Genomic DNA, 18,004 nt, shown 5'->3' with positions numbered 1-18,004 from the left:
ATAAATAAATAATAAAAACTTTTTCAGAAATTGGCCCTTATTCTAGAACGTCTTAGCTAAGCAATAAAAATAAATAAATAATAAAAACTTTTTCAGAAATTGGCCCTTATTCTAGAACGTCTTAGCTAAGCAATAAAAATAAATAAATAATAAAAACTTTTTCAGAAATGTCCCTTATTTTAGAACGTCTTAGCTAAGCAATACTTGGCCGCGTAGAACAACAGAAGAAAGTTAGCTATTTTCGAAGACCAGTTACTTATTTAGATTAGAGTTGATTCTGTTGAAGAAGTTTTTGGAGTAGTGTTTGGGGAGCAGGGCACAATTCCAATAAAATCTGCTACACTCTGGCATGATTAATTGTTAAGCATTGCTCTGCTAGCCTTTGTGATTCTTCTCATTATCTCTTCCTCACAAATCTAATATGCTGTCACTTAACACAAACATGCTTACCGTACTTTACTCGACTTCATACCTGAACAGAATTCAACACGTGTTATTGACATTATTTATTTATAGATCTCATTATTTTCGAGCCAATACGTGAATGATTAATATTATAATATCGGGGCACCGAGCTTCGCTCGTTATTTTTATTTATTGATAAACAGAACACAATTCTCTAAAATTATCGTGTTTCACATCTTATGAATTTCGGGGATGCGATATTTTGATTTTTCACATACTCACTCGCTCACTCACTTTTTTACTATCCACAGCTGTTTCAACCAAGGATGAATTATCCTTTTAATGTCGTTCAGCAAGTTTTTCCAAGGATGAGACCTAGTGCAATCGAATCTTTATATCATAAACCTACTATGTTCCAAATTTCGTAAAAATCGTTAGAGCCGTTTTCGAGATCCGTTAAACATGAATAACCAGATATAAAAATAGCGAGATATAAAAATAACCAGATATATAAATACAGAAATTGCTCACTTAATATAATAGGATTCTGCACTCTTATAGATTTGACTACTGTAAAAAAATGCGGCTATTGTTAAAATAATGTTTTGTGTCATCTGAACAAGTTTGAACAAGTTTCTCAATGAATGGATGCAATTACTTTCTCGAAATGAGTTTTGACATTTTTTGTCCACTCATTCTACTACCTAATTAGATGGATCGCTTTTCCTCTTTGACTTCCTTTTGCCTTCTTAATTAGTTGGAGGGACAAGTGAAACAATTTCCAATTATTGCAAATAAATATTAATTTCATTATGATTACCGTATTATTTTATATAAAACTGCTAAATAATGGTTTTTTGCTTTTCAAAAGCGTTTAAACAATGAAAGCACTCTTATAATGTGATCAGGGGTTGATTTTATGATAAGTTTTATTTTTACAAGTACCCTGTGTATATAATTTATGGTAATAATTTGTATTAATTATTATAATAATATATAGAGTGTCCCACGAAAGTGTAACAGCCGATTATGGAGAAGCTTCAAAAACTTATCTTCATTTACATAGGTAGACCTGTAAATAGGATTAGGTATGGAAAAGGTATGATGCATCTATCTCTTGAAACCTTTGATGAAGTAGGAAGTAGTTTACTAAATCATAATAATTGACTTGGGTAAATAGCCTACACTAAATAAATATTAAGAGTAAGGATCTCTCGTTAATCTTGGAGTATAAAAAATTCATTTGAAATTGGAAGATGTGTGAGGCACTGTTCTATTTTATACTCTAGACCAAGGACTATTCACTGCTCTGTATAAAGTAAATGTTCAAATCAATCCCAGTAATACTTGACCTGTGGTTTGCATATTTATATTTGTTACAAAAAGGCTTGTTTCATTCTATTGCCTCTAATTTAATCGTATTTTAGTAACATACTACACGGTATTTTTATGGTATGAATTACCACGGAGAAAAATGATCAATGTTATTATTTCTTTTTCTGTGGTATCACATCATTAGAAACAGTAAAATGAGTGCCAAAAGTGGTGCTGCAGTGTAGCAAGGGCAAATTAATACAGAACAGTGTAGCAAAAAATAACTGGAGATGCCGGGGATCGAACCCGGGGCCTTTCACATGCAAAGCGAACGCTCTACCACTGAGCTACATCCCCGTACTGATGAAGACGGCCGAATTTATACAGCTTTGATCACGTGAGTAATGGCTATATTGCGTTGCCATTTTCTAGCGGCAACTTTTCAATTTGCGGACTTGTTCATTGTTCAATCTTATCGCTAAATGTATAAAAATAATATTATTACCAAAGCTTAAAGCGATGAAATTTATGCGATTAAATTGATTGAAGTAATGTAATAATTCATAGTTTGAAGCCTATATAGTAGCCTATACGTATAATAGTGGGTAGCGAGATTACTCTATAGGCTAGGAATGAATAACTGTGATAATTAATAATTAAAAACTCTGCTCCATAGTTACAATTAATTTTTTATTAATGCTTACTAAACACAATAATGATTGGTCTACTACATCCAAGAACACTCACAAAAATTGAGTAAGCCTACCTAATTTCTCAAACAGTATCTCTATTATTTGATAGACTACTATTATAAGATTTCCGATATCATCATGATTGTTCTTTTTGATGAGAAATATAATATTACAGTAGGTAGCTTACTATTATTATCTATGATTATTACATTTTCAATTATTACAATTAAGACTTCTAATTAATTAATAAAAGACTTCTTCATCACAAAGTACATATCACCCAACACTATAGAGGTTGAGGAAGAATTTGATCTTAACTCCGATCATTCACCAATTGTCCTTACAATCCATAGCTCTGCTGTGAAAAAAACCGGAGCACCACAACTAATGAATAAATATACAGACATACAATCATTAAAGCACATGATAGAAAATAAAATTGATTTAGACACATCTCTACAAACGACTGAAGAGCTGGAAATGAAGTACAAGAGTTTGTAACGAGCATTCAACAATCTGCATGGGAAAACACTCCCCCACTTCAGAGTAAAATTAAAGGTAATTGCTACCCCCAAGTAGTAAGAGAGCTGATAGCAGAAAGAAGAAGAACTAGAAGAATCTGGCAAACGACAAGAGATCCAAGAAGTAAAATAGAACTGAATAGAATTACACAGAACTTGAGAGGAGCAATACATGAAATAAAACAGCAAGAGATTAACACTTACCTGGAGGAACTAAGTAATGAGGCCAGTACCAACTACTCACTATGGAGAGCGACAAAGAAAATAAAGAGACCAGTGGAACAAGTGGCACCAATAAGAAAAGAAGATGGAACATGGGCTCACAGCAGTAAGGAAAAAGTGGTTTTGTTTGCAAACCATCTTGAGAAAACATTTACTCCTCATGATGATAGAGTGCTCAATGATGGAATAAATGTAATCATACAGCCAAGACTTTTGGATAATATCCCTCCAACATCGCCAAGAGAAGTTAAAAAAGAAATAAATAATATGGCAAAGAAGAAATCACCCGGATATGACCTCATAACAGGAGAAATACTTCAACATCTTCCTAGAAAGCAATTGTGAAATTGAGTCATATTTTCAATGCAGCTTTCCGTTTAAAGTATATTCCAAGTTTATGGAAAGTAGCCGAAGTTATAATGCTACCTAAGCCCGGAAAGTCACTAAATGAAGTAACCTCTTATAGACCAATATCACTCTTACCGGTACTATCAAAACTTTTTGAAAGATTACTGTTGGCAAGATTAAAACCAATCCTACAGGATAAACAACTTATACCTTCTCACCAGTTTGGATTCCGTAGTAAACATTCAACAATTGATCAAGTACACAGACTAACAGATGTAATAGAAAGATGCCTTGAGGAGAAAAGGTATGTTCTACTGTCTTCTTGGATATTGCCCAAGCTTTCGACAAGGTTTGGCATGAAGGCTTGTGCCATAAATTAGAACAAGTCCTACCCGCAGCATATAGCCAATTATTGAAGTCTACCTGGACGAGAGATATTTCAGAGTGAAGCTGGATGATGAATATTCTACACTAAGGCAAATTAAAGCTGGTGTACCCAAGGAAGTGTGCTAGGACCAGTTTTGTATACACTGTACACTAGTGACATTCCAAAGCCAGCAGGAGTCACTATAGCTACATTTGCAGATGATACTGCTATTCTCTCAGTCGCAGAAGATATTGAGGAATCTACAGAAAAGTTACAAAGAGCAGTTAATGAAGTAAACACATGGACAAATCATTGGCTAATTAAACTAAATGATACCAAGTCTGTACATGTGAATTTTGGTAATAATTTGTATTAATTATTATAATAATATATAGAGTGTCCCACGAAAGTGTAACAGCCGATTATGGAGAAGCTTCAAAAACTTATCTTTATTTACATAGGTAGACCTGTAAATAGGATTAGGTACGGAAAAGGTATGATGCATCTATCTCTTGAAACCTTTGATGAAGTAGGAATAAGTAGTTTACTATATCATAATAATTGACTTGGGTAAATAGCCTACACTAAATAAATATTAAGAGTAAGGATCTCTCGTTAATCTTGGAGTATAAAAAATTCATTTGAAATTGGAAGATATGTGAGGCACTGTTCTATTTTATACTCTAGACCAAGACTATTCACTGCTCTGTATAAAGTAAATGTTCAAATCAATCCCAGTAATACTTGACCTGTGGTTTGCATATTTATATTTGTTACAAAAAGGCTTGTTTCATTCTATTGCCTCTAATTTAATCGTATTTTAGTAACATACTACACGGTATTTTTATGGTATGAATGAATTACCACGGAGAAAAATGATCAATGCTATTATTTCTTTTTCTGTGGTTTTACATAATTTAGAAACAGTAAAATGAGTGCCAAAAGTGGTGCTGCAGTGTAACAAGGGCAAATTAATACAGAACAGTGTAGCAAAAAATAACTGGAGATGCCGGGGATCGAACCCGGGGCCTTTCACATGCAAAGCGAACGCTCTACCACTGAGCTACATCCCCGTACTGATGGAGATGGCCGAATTTATACAACTTTGATCACGTGAGTAATGGCTATATTGCGTTGCCATTTTCTAGCGGCAACTTTTCAATTTGCGGACTTGTTCATTGTTCAATCTTATCGCTAAATGTATAAAAATAATATTATTACCAAAGCTTAAAGCGATGAAATTTATGCGATTAAATTGATTGAAGTAATATAATAATTCATAGTTTGAAGCCTATATAGTAGCCTATACGTATAATAGTGGGTAGCGAGATTACTCTATAGGCTAGGAATGAATAACTGTGATAATTAATAATTAAAAACTCTGCTCCATAGTTACAATTAATTTTTTATTAATGCTTACTAAACACAATAATGATTGGTCTACTACATCCAAGAACACTCACAAAAATTGAGTAAGCCTACCTAATTTCTCAAACAGTATCTCTATTATTTGATAGACTACTATTATAAGATTTCCGATATCATCATGTTCTTTTTGATGAGAAATATATTACAGTATGTAGCTTACTATTATTATCTATGATTATTACATTTTCAATTATTACAATAAGTCTACCTTTTACCAACAAAATACAACAGCACTCAACGTAAAAAAATGAACAAACTTCTAAATCAAAATTATCGATCAAAACAGTGGATTCAACTATATATGAATAAATGAGACCTACATATTTTAACATGATTAAAGAACTCAAATTCACATCAAATCGAGCTAACAGTATTATTATCTCTGACTGAATCCATTATAATGGTGAGTGTTTCAAATTCATCTTCCATTATGAAAAGATCAGAACATTTTATAACACGTTGGTTGGCCAATTTTACTTACGTTGGCCATTGGAAAATAGTGTACAGTACTCTATTACCTTTCTTCGTCCTAATTTCTAAGTCATATTTATATGTACCGTGCCAACAGGATAGTTTTCTTAAGGCCTGAAAATTTATTATGGCTACAATGGATTATCGCAAAATGTAGGTGTTGAGATAACGTGGACCTCACTATAGTTCTAAATATATTCTAATTTGGCTGAACATGCTCAACTGGTTCCCCATAACTCTTGCATGAGTTTCATTAGTTTGCTCCTCCACTTGAATTCGGAAGTTATCAATTTTAAAATAGGTGAAACTACAACTGAATCATAATAATGCCTTCAGAATGTTTGAAACAACAGTCCCAAGTCAATCAGAGTGTATGTGTATTTCCTTTGAATGGCCTCTCGAAAATCAGTTACAATGTTTTTGAAAATTGTGTGATTGGTGTAGGTCTCCAGCAAAGCTGTGTAGTCGAGTAGGTGGTAGGTGAGGTTGGGAGACTTCTTGGGTGCCGGCTGTTCAATTCCTGTTGTAGTGTACCGGTTTTCTGCAGCTTCATCCAGTTTTTGGCAAGTGTTGCATGTTGGTGATGTAGTGTTGGTCCATTTGCAATCCCAGTATGAAGATGAATCTTTATTTTTTACCTGTACACAAATCATCCCAATCCCATCTTTACCACGGTCTCCAGTTTTTCCCATATTGCCACGTGCACCCCTGCTGCCATTTTGATTCTGAACGCCAATATGAGATGGGTCACCCAACTCAATCAGCTGTTGGTCTCCTGCAAGACCTCCCATCCCTGCTTCCCCACCCAAACCTCCTGCTTCTCCATTAGCTCCGCAGTCACCATCTTCAGTAATCACTTTAAATTCTACAAAGATATCTGTGGTATGATATCCTCTATAGCTATAACATGAACTTATTTTGAAACGGGTGAAAGCAGGAGAGACGTCCGTCAGTCTGTCCTTGACATCAAATGATTGTACTCCTCTATCAAATTCATAGCTACGATTGTAGAGACCCAATTTTATTTTTTTATCTGCATTCCTCCCATCAAGACCTCTCTCTCCTTTTGCTCCATCAGCCCCTGGTCCCCCTCTACCTCCATTCGACTCAATCAGCAGACTTTTGCCATTCACAAACTGCAATCCGATTCCAAAAAAGGTGCCTCCATTGCCCCCTGGCAGTCCTGGCCTTCCATCTTTGCTATTACCCACATAAAGCTCATCACCAGAACGTTCAGCTCCATTGTGACCACTGAGCACCATCCTCCTTTGTCCTATCACTTCCCACTTGGGGGCTGCTACAAACATATTCACTCCTCTGAAAATATCCGCAGAGTCCTCATCCAGATAAACTGTGTCAACAGCTAAGAGAGCAACGTCTTTCACTGTGATGTTGTTGCAGTGAGATCGAACCAAATCTCCAGAATTTATTTCTGAAAAACGAATTTGGAAACCTTTAACTGTGAGTCTTCCATTTGCATCACAAGTGATATTACTTGGCTTCAGTAAGGTGTTTGTGATACTCTCAAGCTCTGCCCTTTTTTTGGTGTCACTTTGTGCGTCAATGAAAACCTTCAAATTTGTACTCCCTGTCATGTCCAAAAATAGATTCATCAATTCATTCGTTACTATGGAACCCTCATGGAAAATTGTTGAGTGAATCTCTGTCTTGTTTTTCTGTGTCTTGTAGCTGGCTAGTCCACTGATTAAGTTGTTGAGAGACCTGTACCATTGCAGTTCATCCTTTGCAGATTTCTTCACTTGTCTAATGGGAAGTGTCCATGATGATGGACTGAACACCAAATTTGTGTCAACAAATTTCAGTAACATTTCCTCATATTTCTCAAGTACATGAATCTGTTCATTGTAATTAATTTGTGAAGATATTTTCTGTTCAGAAATGAAACCATTAACCTTTTCAAAAAACTCATTGTAGTTTCTGGTTTCGTCCAGATTTTCTGATAGTTGCTTCAAAGCATTATGGAATAATTCCAAGCTTGACAACACTTGGTGAAAACTTGTGTAGTTCTGAATTTTTTGAATCACAAGTTGATTTAATTTGAAAGACAGCTCATTTATCTTATGTTTGAAGTTGTCACTTGTCAGTTTCAGAAGACACTCTATGTATATTTTTGCTTCGTTGGACAGTGTGAAGTCAAAGTCATTCTTGTTCACCTCAACAGCCTCCAAATTCATGATTGTTTTTTTGAGTGTTTCTCCATTCTTGTCAAGCAATGTCATGTTCACGAGAGGCCCCAGCTTGTATGGACGACGGAATACACTGATTCTAGTTGCTTTTCCATTCTCATCTCTGGTTTGAAGGCTTTGTAGTAGCTTTATCACTTTCTGGTAGAACTCTCGCTTACTTTTTCCAATTTTATCACTAAGCTTTTCTGTTAGAGCTATTTCTGTGTGGTTCAAGTAATTCATTATGCTTTCAATATGCATTTCCTCAGTTATCAATTCAGGTACTGCACTGTCACCATCATCCGAAATTCTGTAGATGAAAGGAATTTTAGTTGCAACAAGCATGATGTGATCTTTATATCTATCAATATCAACCAAGAAATTGTTCAAGTGATGAAGAGTGTTTATGAAATAATCTTTATTCCATCCATATTGCAGAGATCCATGAGTTTCGAGGAGTAGAATCTTCACCTTCTTGAATCTGCTGGTTACAGACTTCATGACATCCATGGAGACAATTTCATGAGCAGAACTTCTGGAATCGTGGAAACCTGGTGAGTCACAGAAGTTGATGGTGGCATTGTAGTTGACAAGTTCAGGGTACAGAGTGAACGACTCAGTCACTGATGTACCGATTTTCTCTCCATCTTCGATGATGTATTCGCCGGTATCTGACAGCACCTTCTTTGACTGCAGTTTGGGATTTCCGGTCAGGAACTGGACCAAACTGGTTTTGCCACTGCCAGCTTTGCCCAGCACCAGTATAGTTTCATCAGCAGCTGATGACGAATCCTTCGTCTGCGTTTCTACAACTTTTTTGCCGTCGTTCAGCATTTTTGTGATGAGTGAGATTTGTTCCTGAATGTAGCCCGAATCCGCCTGGCAGTCCAAGTGTTGTCCAGAGCCTTTATTTCCATTGTCCTGCATGGAAAAAAAATTGTTTATTCATGTCAAATAATCCACTGCAGTAGATTTGTTTATTGGAAAGCAATGGAGTATTTTATTTTAATTTGTTCCTTTGAAACATACAAAGAGGCTGATTCACTTTCAGCTTGTATACAGTATCAATATTTATACAAAATCAAAAATCAAATTTATGTCACTGTAAATTTAATATATTCCAAATAACTGGAGAAATTTGTAAATTCCATTCATTTCAAATAACTGGAGAAATAAGATTTGCTTATTAAAGCTTCTTAGGAGGACGAGAAGAGAAGGATGGAAGAGGTGGTAGAGAAGGAAGAGCAGATAGAGGAGTTGAAGAAGGAGAAGGGAGGGGAGGAAAAGGAAGAGGATGGGTAGGAGGAGAAAGAGGAGGAGGGAGAGGAGAAAGAGTAGGAGAAGAAAAAGGAGGATGAGGACGAGGAGGAGGTTGAGGAGTAGGAGGAGAGGAAGAAAAAGAGGATACCTTCTATCCATTTTTTATAAAGCGAATTTATATCCATTTCTGAAGAAACCCCTTTCAATTGGATTATATTTCAACCTGGAAGTAAACTAGACTATTTTTCACAGCATCTTCTTAGTAGACTTAGCTACTTCACTTTACTGGGTGAGAACTGAGAATGATCAGTGGATGGAGCCTGATGATGATAATCATGTATAAATCACTTATTGCACCAATCACCCATAATTTTGTTCGTATTTCCTAAAAATGAACACTATCGTCCATTCAAGCTCACGTATTCCTTATATCATAGATTGAAATAAGTAAAAGACAAAAATTGAAGCTTTTGATCTCCATCACGATTATTCTTCAAAATTTTATGAGAATTTCCAATTAGGATCACACAGTGATTCAACAACTAAACAAGTTGATCGTTCAATTATGAGATATATTTCTGCTTCTATTGAGTAAACAAATAAACTTGATAACGTAGGGTCCTCCTATGTGGTATATTTGGTATAATACAACTTGTGAATTTGTTTGTATGTGTATTGTTTCTTGGCGAAAAATCTATATTCATTCATTCATCATGACATATATCTTGAAATAATATTATATTGATTTTATTTTGTATGTCACGTCCTAAAATGACTGGAAAGTGACAATAATATTCAGCTAAAAGAGATCTTGACTTACAGTTATTTGATGTTATCATTTATATTACAATCACAGGTCAATTATATTGAAGGCTTTTTGGAGGCTTGTGAGATTTAGGGGCGATTGCTGAGATCGGGATTATCTCTTGCGCTCGGCTAAAAACCGGTTTTTGCGCCGCAGATCAAAAATCGGTTTGCTGAGTTTGGGATTAACCACGCTCGAGCGCAAAAGTTGGCCGACCGGCAATTATCGCAGGGAAAAACCTGCGGTCTAAAAATCGGTTTGCTGAGTTCCAGTCTAGGCTAAAAATTAATCTCAGTGGATTGCTGAGTTCAAACGTAGATCAACTCGGGTTTAAAAGATAATCTCGGTGGATTGCTGAGATCGGGATCAGGCTAAAATGAGATAATCTCAGGAGCAAAAATGATGATTTTAGACTCCAACTTAGACCTGCTAGGAGGCAGGTTTAAGTTCGGGATTAAGCTATTAACTTGCTATTGTTTCGATTTTATCAAAAACCAGTGTCAAATTGGGGTTCGTCTTTGAATTCTGAACAATTTTATTATCCATAAAGTCATATTTGAAATGTTTTTCCACTGATGTTTAAAATAAATTATAACATAAGAAAGTGAAAATGAAAACACCTTCAAACAACAAGAAAAATACCCTCAATTTGGTGTGATTTCAAGCAATTTCTACTTCCTAATAATGAAGTTTCTTTATGTTCAGTGGGCTAATTATTATTTAATTTTTTAGAAAATTATCCACCACTTACATCAACTGCGTGAGAAACGTCATTTTCCTTGCTGATCGCTCCTGCTAGTGATGGTTCTAATACAGGAGAGGCTAAAGACCTGAAAATTTAGAAGTTACAATTTCGTATTAGCATTGAAGAAGAACAAGAGGAATGGAGAGAGAAAAAGAAGGAGCGAGAAAGAAGAAGACGGAGGAGGAGGAAGAAAGAAGAAGAAGGAGGAGAAAGAAGAAGAAGAAGAAGGAGAAGAAGATTGAGGAGAAGGAGGAATTTTCAAAAATGCTTGAATATGACGACGCCCGTGATATTCCAAGTGAAATTTTAAAAGAATCTGAAATCCTGACTGCAAATCTTCTACCACTAAAATCAAGAGATAGGTATGATAACAAGTATTCTTTATTTTGTATTCTTTATTTATTTTGTCAGCAATACCTGTAGTGTGGCGGAAAATATCGTTCGCACCAAGGGCAAAAATGTTTTTCCGGCTCTCAATCTTTTCTACCGATTTCGAGCCGGAAAAGTCTCATTTTCTGCTCTAGGTGCGAAATATACTATTAAATACAAAGTGAACGTTTTATTAACATATTTCTTTTCTTTATGATTGAAGTGAGAATCTATACGGTATTGAAGTGGAATCTTCTCCTAACTACCGTGATGCATCAGTCTTACTGTCATCACAGCAATATGGTCTCTGTCATTATAGGCTTACAACAAACTACCTATTCAATAGTTATTTGTATATCTAGAGTGAAAAGTGCTGTTTTTCTCCCTGAGGGAAAAGTTTGAAGCCCGAGGCGAAGCCGAGGGCAACAATTTTCCTAAGGGAGAAAAAACATTTTTCACTCGTGATATACACAACATTTTCCCTCCACCTACATTTTTATAAAAACTGCAAATAAAATAATTTTGAAAAACGTATGTGACCAAACAATGTGTTACAACATAATCTAAAAAGTAAACAGAAACAGCTGGCTTGTAATCACAGTTCTCCTCCGACAGCACTATCTGTCAGCTAAAGTTGTAACAACAATGACAGCCACAACTACAGATATGATGAAGTTCCCGTTTCAAATTTGATTAATTTGACTACTCTATATGCTTCCTCATCTGAGCTTAGACCTTCTGACCTATTCCAAATGTACGTTTTTAAAATAGAGATGCTTCCCATGTTATTTAAATGGAGTCACTTTTACTCCCTAGGGAGTTTTTCTGTTTTTTAGTACCGAGAGCGAAAAAGTGACACTTTAGTATGATGTTTCAGGGAGTAAAGTAAGTACTTTTGACAGTAGGTGGAGGAAAAGGAGCTCGCCACGGAACTATCACATGTCACAAAATCGATTATAATTTACTTTCATTGATTGTGATAATATTGTTTACCATAGGAATAAATCATACACTACATATAAAATTTATTGAATTTTATGAGGAACTTGATTAAGTTGAAATAAATCAATTAACATTTCTCATATTTTCCTAAATATGCCGACCAATTTTCAATGAATTTGAGTTTATTCATAACTAGCAGGAAACCCGTGCTCGGCAAGGGTCTTTTTTAAAACTTGACGATCTGAAAACTTGAAGAATTGAAAACAAGCCTATAACCATCCTCGGTTGATTAAGAATCTATATGCAAAATTTCAAGTTAATCAGTCCAGTAGTTCAGACGTGATTATGCGTCATTCGTGATTCCTATCCCGTACTTGTATAAACCAGTTCTTTCCTTTATCATATTATGGATCTTGTACAATCAACTTCAGTATGATATATATTTGATTAACATAATTCTAATACACACTCTTATAACTTCAAATTTAAGTTATTCAATACATTTGACAGTTGAATTTCATAATTGACCGAGCGAAGTGAAATCTAAGATTCAAGTCGACGGTTTGGCATTTCTCTTAATGTTCAAATGTTTATATGTTTTTAGCGAAACTCGGTAATAGATTTTCATGAAATTTGACAGGTATGTTTCTTTTTCAATTGCGCGTCGACGTATATACAAGGTTTTTGCAAATTTTGCATTTCAAGGATAATATAAAAGGAAAAAATCTGGTGTGGCGCACTCACACAACTTTCCTTGCCGTTATGAAAATTGATCATCTGACGCTAGTGTTCTCGCGCATCTCAAATCTACAATTCAAAGATATGAGACAGCTGGTGATAGGACAATAACGCTAGAGACACACGAGGTCTGCCATCTCTTCGTAGTGAATGATTTAATAGAACCAAAAGTTGCCAACAGTTTGCAATTTAATAATCACATTTTCTGGAATTTCAAGCTTATTTTCAATTTTAGGTTAAAATGTTACTGGACATCAATTGCAGAGATTTTCTACTCAATCTTTTCCACTTGAATTTTTTGTTTAAATTGTATATGAAGGCTGCTAATTGAGAATCTAAAATAAAACTTTGCATAAAAAAACTTAAAACTTTACAGGTACCTATAGGACTCGTGCAGTTGATAGAGCTTATCAATGACTATTCCAGGTATGAATTAGATCAGAATCGTTGGAGCCGTTTTCGAGAAAATCGCGAAAAGCCCTGTTTTTGACAACATTTTCGCCATTTTAGCCGCCATCTGGATTGCATTTGATCGAAATTGTTCGTGTCAGATCCTCATAGTGTAAGGACTACACGTTCCAAATTTCAAGTCATTCCGTTAACTGGGAGATAAGATATCGTGTACACACACACACACACACACACACACACACACACACACACACACACACACACACACACACACATACAGACCAATACCCAAAAACCACTTTTTCGGACTCAGGGGACCTTGAAACGTATAGAAATTTAGAAATTGGGGTACCTTAATTTTTTTCGGAAATCAATACCTTTCCTTACACCTATGGTAATAGGGCAAGGAAAGTAAAAAGGAGCCTCCTTCATACGCCAATATCAGAGTAAAAATCAGACTATAGAATTATTCATCATAAATCAGCTGACAAGTGATTACACAGATATGATGAAGTTCCCGTTTCAAATTTGATTAATTTGACTACTCTATATGCTTCCTCATCTGAGCTTAGACCTTCTGACCTATTCCAAATGTACGTTTTTAAAATAGAGATGCTTCCCATGTTATTTAAATGGAGTCACTTTTACTCCCTAGGGAGTTTTTCTGTTTTTTAGTACCGAGAGCGAAAAAGTGACACTTTAGTATGATGTTTCAGGGAGTAAAGTAAGTACTTTTGACAGTAGGTGGAGGAAAAGGAGCTCGCCACGGAACTATCACATGTCACAAAATCGATTATAATTTACTTTCATTGATTGTGATAATATTGTTTACCATAGGAATAAATCATACACTACATATAAAATTTATTGAATTTTATGAGGAACTTGATTAAGTTGAAATAAATCAATTAACATTTCTCATATTTTCCTAAATATGCCGACCAATTTTCAATGAATTTGAGTTTATTCATAACTAGCAGGTAACCCGTGCTCGGCAAGGGTCTTTTTTAAAACTTGACGAAATGAAAACTTGAAGAATTGAAAATAGGCCTATAACCATCATCGGTTGATTAAGAATCTATATGCAAAATTTCAAGTTAATCAGTCCAGTAGTTCAGACGTGATTATGCGTCATTCGTGATTCCTATCCCGTACTTGTATAAACCAGTTCTTTCCTTTATCATATTATGGATCTTGTACAATCAACTTCAGTATGATATATATTTGATTAACATAATTCTAATACACACTCTTATAACTTCAAATTTAAGTTATTCAATACATTTGACAGTTGAATTTCATAATTGACCGAGCGAAGTGAAATCTAAGATTCAAGTCGACGGTTTGGCATTTCTCTTAATGTTCAAATGTTTATATGTTTTTAGCGAAACTCGGTAATAGATTTTCATGAAATTTGACAGGTATGTTTCTTTTTCAATTGCGCGTCGACGTATATACAAGGTTTTTGCAAATTTTGCATTTCAAGGATAATATAAAAGGAAAAAAAAGCCTCCTTCATACGCCAATATCAGAGTAAAAATCAGACTATAGAATAATAATAATTATTCATCATAAATCAGCTGACAAGTGATTACACAGATGTGTGGAGAAGCCAGTCTATTGCTGTATTTCCATAAGGTCTATAGTTTCAATCAGGTACTTGTGGATGAGAATACTGCATGAGGTCTACTGTTCACAGAAATACTAGTTTAGTTAATCTCATAATTAGTGCTCGGATATAAGGAATTGATGGGAGAATAATTACCTCACTACTATTTTGTTATTTCTATAGTTAAATAGACAGCTATTTGGCGTTTCTCATGCAGTATCACTATAGTGAGGTCCACGTTATAATGGCAGTGAATAAAGATAGAAGAACAGCGTTGCCTTGCCTCTGCATAAATTAATTATATTTCTGCATTGCCAAAAACATATTTGGCATCGTTGCGGAGCTATAAAAGGATAGTGATACCTTCTTTATCGAATGATAGACAAGGATAGCAACATCAAAGTTAATCAAATACTGTCATTATAACGTGGACCTCACTATATATCTTCCCCGTGTAGAATTGTGTCCAAATGTTTTAAAATAGTTTTTTTCAAAATTAACAGATAAAAATGTAAATTTAAATCTCTATAATGTGTTTTGGACTCCCATATTGAGCTTTTAAATTCAAAATGAAAATGTACTCAGTGTTTTGCTTCAATGAAAATTAGTGAAGAATTGAAAAGTCTCACATAATTATCCTTTATTTGGACATTTTATTTTATTTAATTGGGATGCAAAGAAGTTTTGGACTGTAGTCTGTTTCTTTGTCCTTAAGTTGATTGTAAATGATAAATGAATAAATAATGCATAGCAGTGCAAAAACGATTTATGGTTTGGGAAAAATGTAGTTACTGACGAATGAATCCATGAATAAAACTATTAATATGATTGTGAATGAGAACATTCCATTTCTTTGATCCACTTTTGACTCCCCAGTTATCAGATGATACTTTACAAGAATACATAAATATTTACAATATATTAATATTAGGAATTTTCAACTCAGAATCGTGTTAACTATTTTCAATAATTGATAAGTGAGCATTTTAAGAATTGACTTGAAGTTACTCGTGAAGAATACAAACATTTTTTATTGAAGTTGATATTTTGAGTGAACTATGGTATTAATTAATTTTTATCTTCCCCACACACAGATCCGTCTATGTGGAGAAAATATTCACAAATTTGTTTTTAGATATGTTGTCTATATAAATGTATCTTGTGCTTTTTTGTATTGTATTGTGAATTGAAATTGAATAAAATGAATAAATTGAATTGAATAAATTATGTGATGATTAGGCCTTAATAAGTAAATATTGAAATAGGCTACTTTGAATTAACAGAATAAATATTATTATTACCTTTGAATTCCTAAGGAAAGTATTAGAAAAATAAAGTGAAATCGTAACTGATACATATTTCTACATTAATTCTGACTGGAATAATGCTATTAAATAATACATCAACAGACTGAAGCAAAAGACTGGCATCAATATTATGTGAATACAAACAAAGAATATGAGCTTTGATTAGTTTATCATTGCTGATATGTCGTTTATGAATAATAAGTCATAGGTCAGGGGCCAACATTTTTTCTATTATTGTATCTTTCTCTAAGAGTTGCAGTAGCCTACAAACAGTATCTAGAAAGCTATCTGTTAAATTCAAAAAATTGGTATCTTATTAATAGTCATGAGAATATGAGAAGAATATATAAAAAACTTATTAAAATATATAAAAAGCTTTCGTTCCTGAACGAAATAATTCTATTTCAGGCTCTATTATCACTCATCACCACCTAGGCTTAAAATAGTAAGTCACTATAGTAGAAAGTTGCCTTTGTGAATGAATGAATACATAATTTACGTTCAAAATTTTGTGAAGTAAACAACTAGGCTACAAGACTTAACCTAATTCGGACTATGTGTAACCTTATCTAAATTTGGGAGAGGAATAGCACAAGGTTACCTCATTTTTTCTCTCCCTATCATTTTTGTTAATGTACATGTTGTATGAATCAATAAATAATAAAATGAAATAACTCACCTAATGTAAGACAACTCATCTAGGATCTAACTAAATTCATACGCAAGAATCTCTTATGATTGTGAGTTTTGAATTGAATAGAATTTTTATTTTATACAACAATGATACAGAGCTCATCTACACAGTTGAACAACGTCGAATTGACACAATCAATTTTCATATTATTTTAATTTACACTCAGCACTATAAAAATGTACTTTAATATTCGACATTTCATTATTTATGTAAGAAACATTAATACATGTGTCAATGTGTCATTAATATGTGTCATTAAACAATTCTTCAATATTCACTTTCTTGGAAAGGGCTAGCCTACTTGTATTTACATAAAAATTGAAAATCAAAGTACGGAAGGCCTACCCTTTTTTCAATTTTTATTTCATCATCTCGAATAAAATAAGTTTAAAATAGAGTACTTTTTAGAAAAAGAGAGATTGATTGATTGAGTGCTTTTATTTATTATGCAAATTGCAATATATACGGTACTGGCTCATACACAGCTTACAATACAGTTTTGGATGGATATACATAATATAAACTGAAATAGCAATGATTATTGAACTGTACATGATGAGAAAACAGAATGCAATTTAGGAATTCCTTCAAGGCTATATAGTATTGTATCTAGATAAATATTGGCGGAGTTTTGACATATCAATGTCCATTCTTTGAAAAGAATATTGAAAATATCCTTCCCAGTAAATGCACTTTTTATGTTTGAACGAGTAAAATGGACCACTATGTGGAATTGACTGTCTAAAGTGCAATCAATGATTTGAGGAACTATGATTTTTTCTCTTGATTTTACTGTAATAAGTGTATAGTATCATGGCTCACTTTAGAAAAAATATGGCTTAAAATGGCTTACCTATCTATAGTAGGCTATGATAGTATCCATTAAATTATTCACTTATGTTAATATTCTCATGAAGTTTCTAGTTTAGCATGTGATCAATATTTTCTGTCATGAATTGTTTGCTATTGTAATTTATAAAATAGAATTATACTCTTTAAAATTAATAAAACAAGAATATAAATAATTGTAACATAATTATTATTTTATTAATTTTAAGGGTACTATAATTATATTTCATAAATACAAGAAAGTAGCCCTGAATTCATACAATTTAAAAAATAAGAATTTTGTAAATAATGCCAACCTGCTGTAGGATAATTTCCTAAAAA

General features: G+C 33.8%; 1 protein-coding gene and 2 non-coding genes across 3 annotated transcripts; all 3 read right to left on the bottom strand.

Moving 5' to 3' along the window:
- Positions 1-2,004: 2,004 nt before the first annotated feature.
- Trnaa-ugc lies at positions 2,005-2,076 on the bottom strand. The gene has a single exon. It is a non-coding gene; the product is annotated as a tRNA-Ala (tRNA).
- Positions 2,077-4,870: 2,794 nt separating this feature from the next.
- Positions 4,871-4,942, bottom strand: Trnaa-ugc. The gene has a single exon. It is a non-coding gene; the product is annotated as a tRNA-Ala (tRNA).
- A 312-nt stretch (positions 4,943-5,254) lies between these two features.
- LOC111044494 lies at positions 5,255-16,318 on the bottom strand. Its single transcript, XM_022329660.2, has 3 exons — positions 16,135-16,318; positions 10,771-10,849; positions 5,255-8,875 (listed from the first exon to the last, which is right to left on the bottom strand). The coding sequence occupies exons 1-3, from the start codon at positions 16,188-16,190 to the stop codon at positions 6,101-6,103; spliced, it is 2,910 nt and encodes a 969-aa protein (XP_022185352.2). The 5' UTR covers positions 16,191-16,318; the 3' UTR covers positions 5,255-6,100.
- Between the last annotated feature and the right edge of the window lie 1,686 nt (positions 16,319-18,004).

This window comes from Nilaparvata lugens, chromosome 10 (genome assembly GCF_014356525.2).
Source record: "Nilaparvata lugens isolate BPH chromosome 10, ASM1435652v1, whole genome shotgun sequence".
Classification (NCBI taxonomy): Eukaryota; Metazoa; Arthropoda; class Insecta; order Hemiptera; family Delphacidae; genus Nilaparvata; species Nilaparvata lugens.
The sequence above is the reverse complement of the archived record's forward strand: the minus strand, read 5'-3'. Positions and strand labels throughout refer to the sequence as shown.

Excerpts from the sequence above, each read along its gene's own strand:
- LOC111044494 (XM_022329660.2), bottom strand. The coding sequence starts at position 16,190 with ATGTATCAGTTACGATTTCACTTTATTTTTCTAATACTTTCCTTAGGA. Across the intron at positions 10,850-16,134 it reads CTTTCCTTAGGAATTCAAAG|GTCTTTAGCCTCTCCTGTAT; the intron begins GTAATAATAATA and ends CTAAATTTTCAG. Across the intron at positions 8,876-10,770 it reads ACGTTTCTCACGCAGTTGAT|GACAATGGAAATAAAGGCTC; the intron begins GTAAGTGGTGGA and ends TTTTCCATGCAG.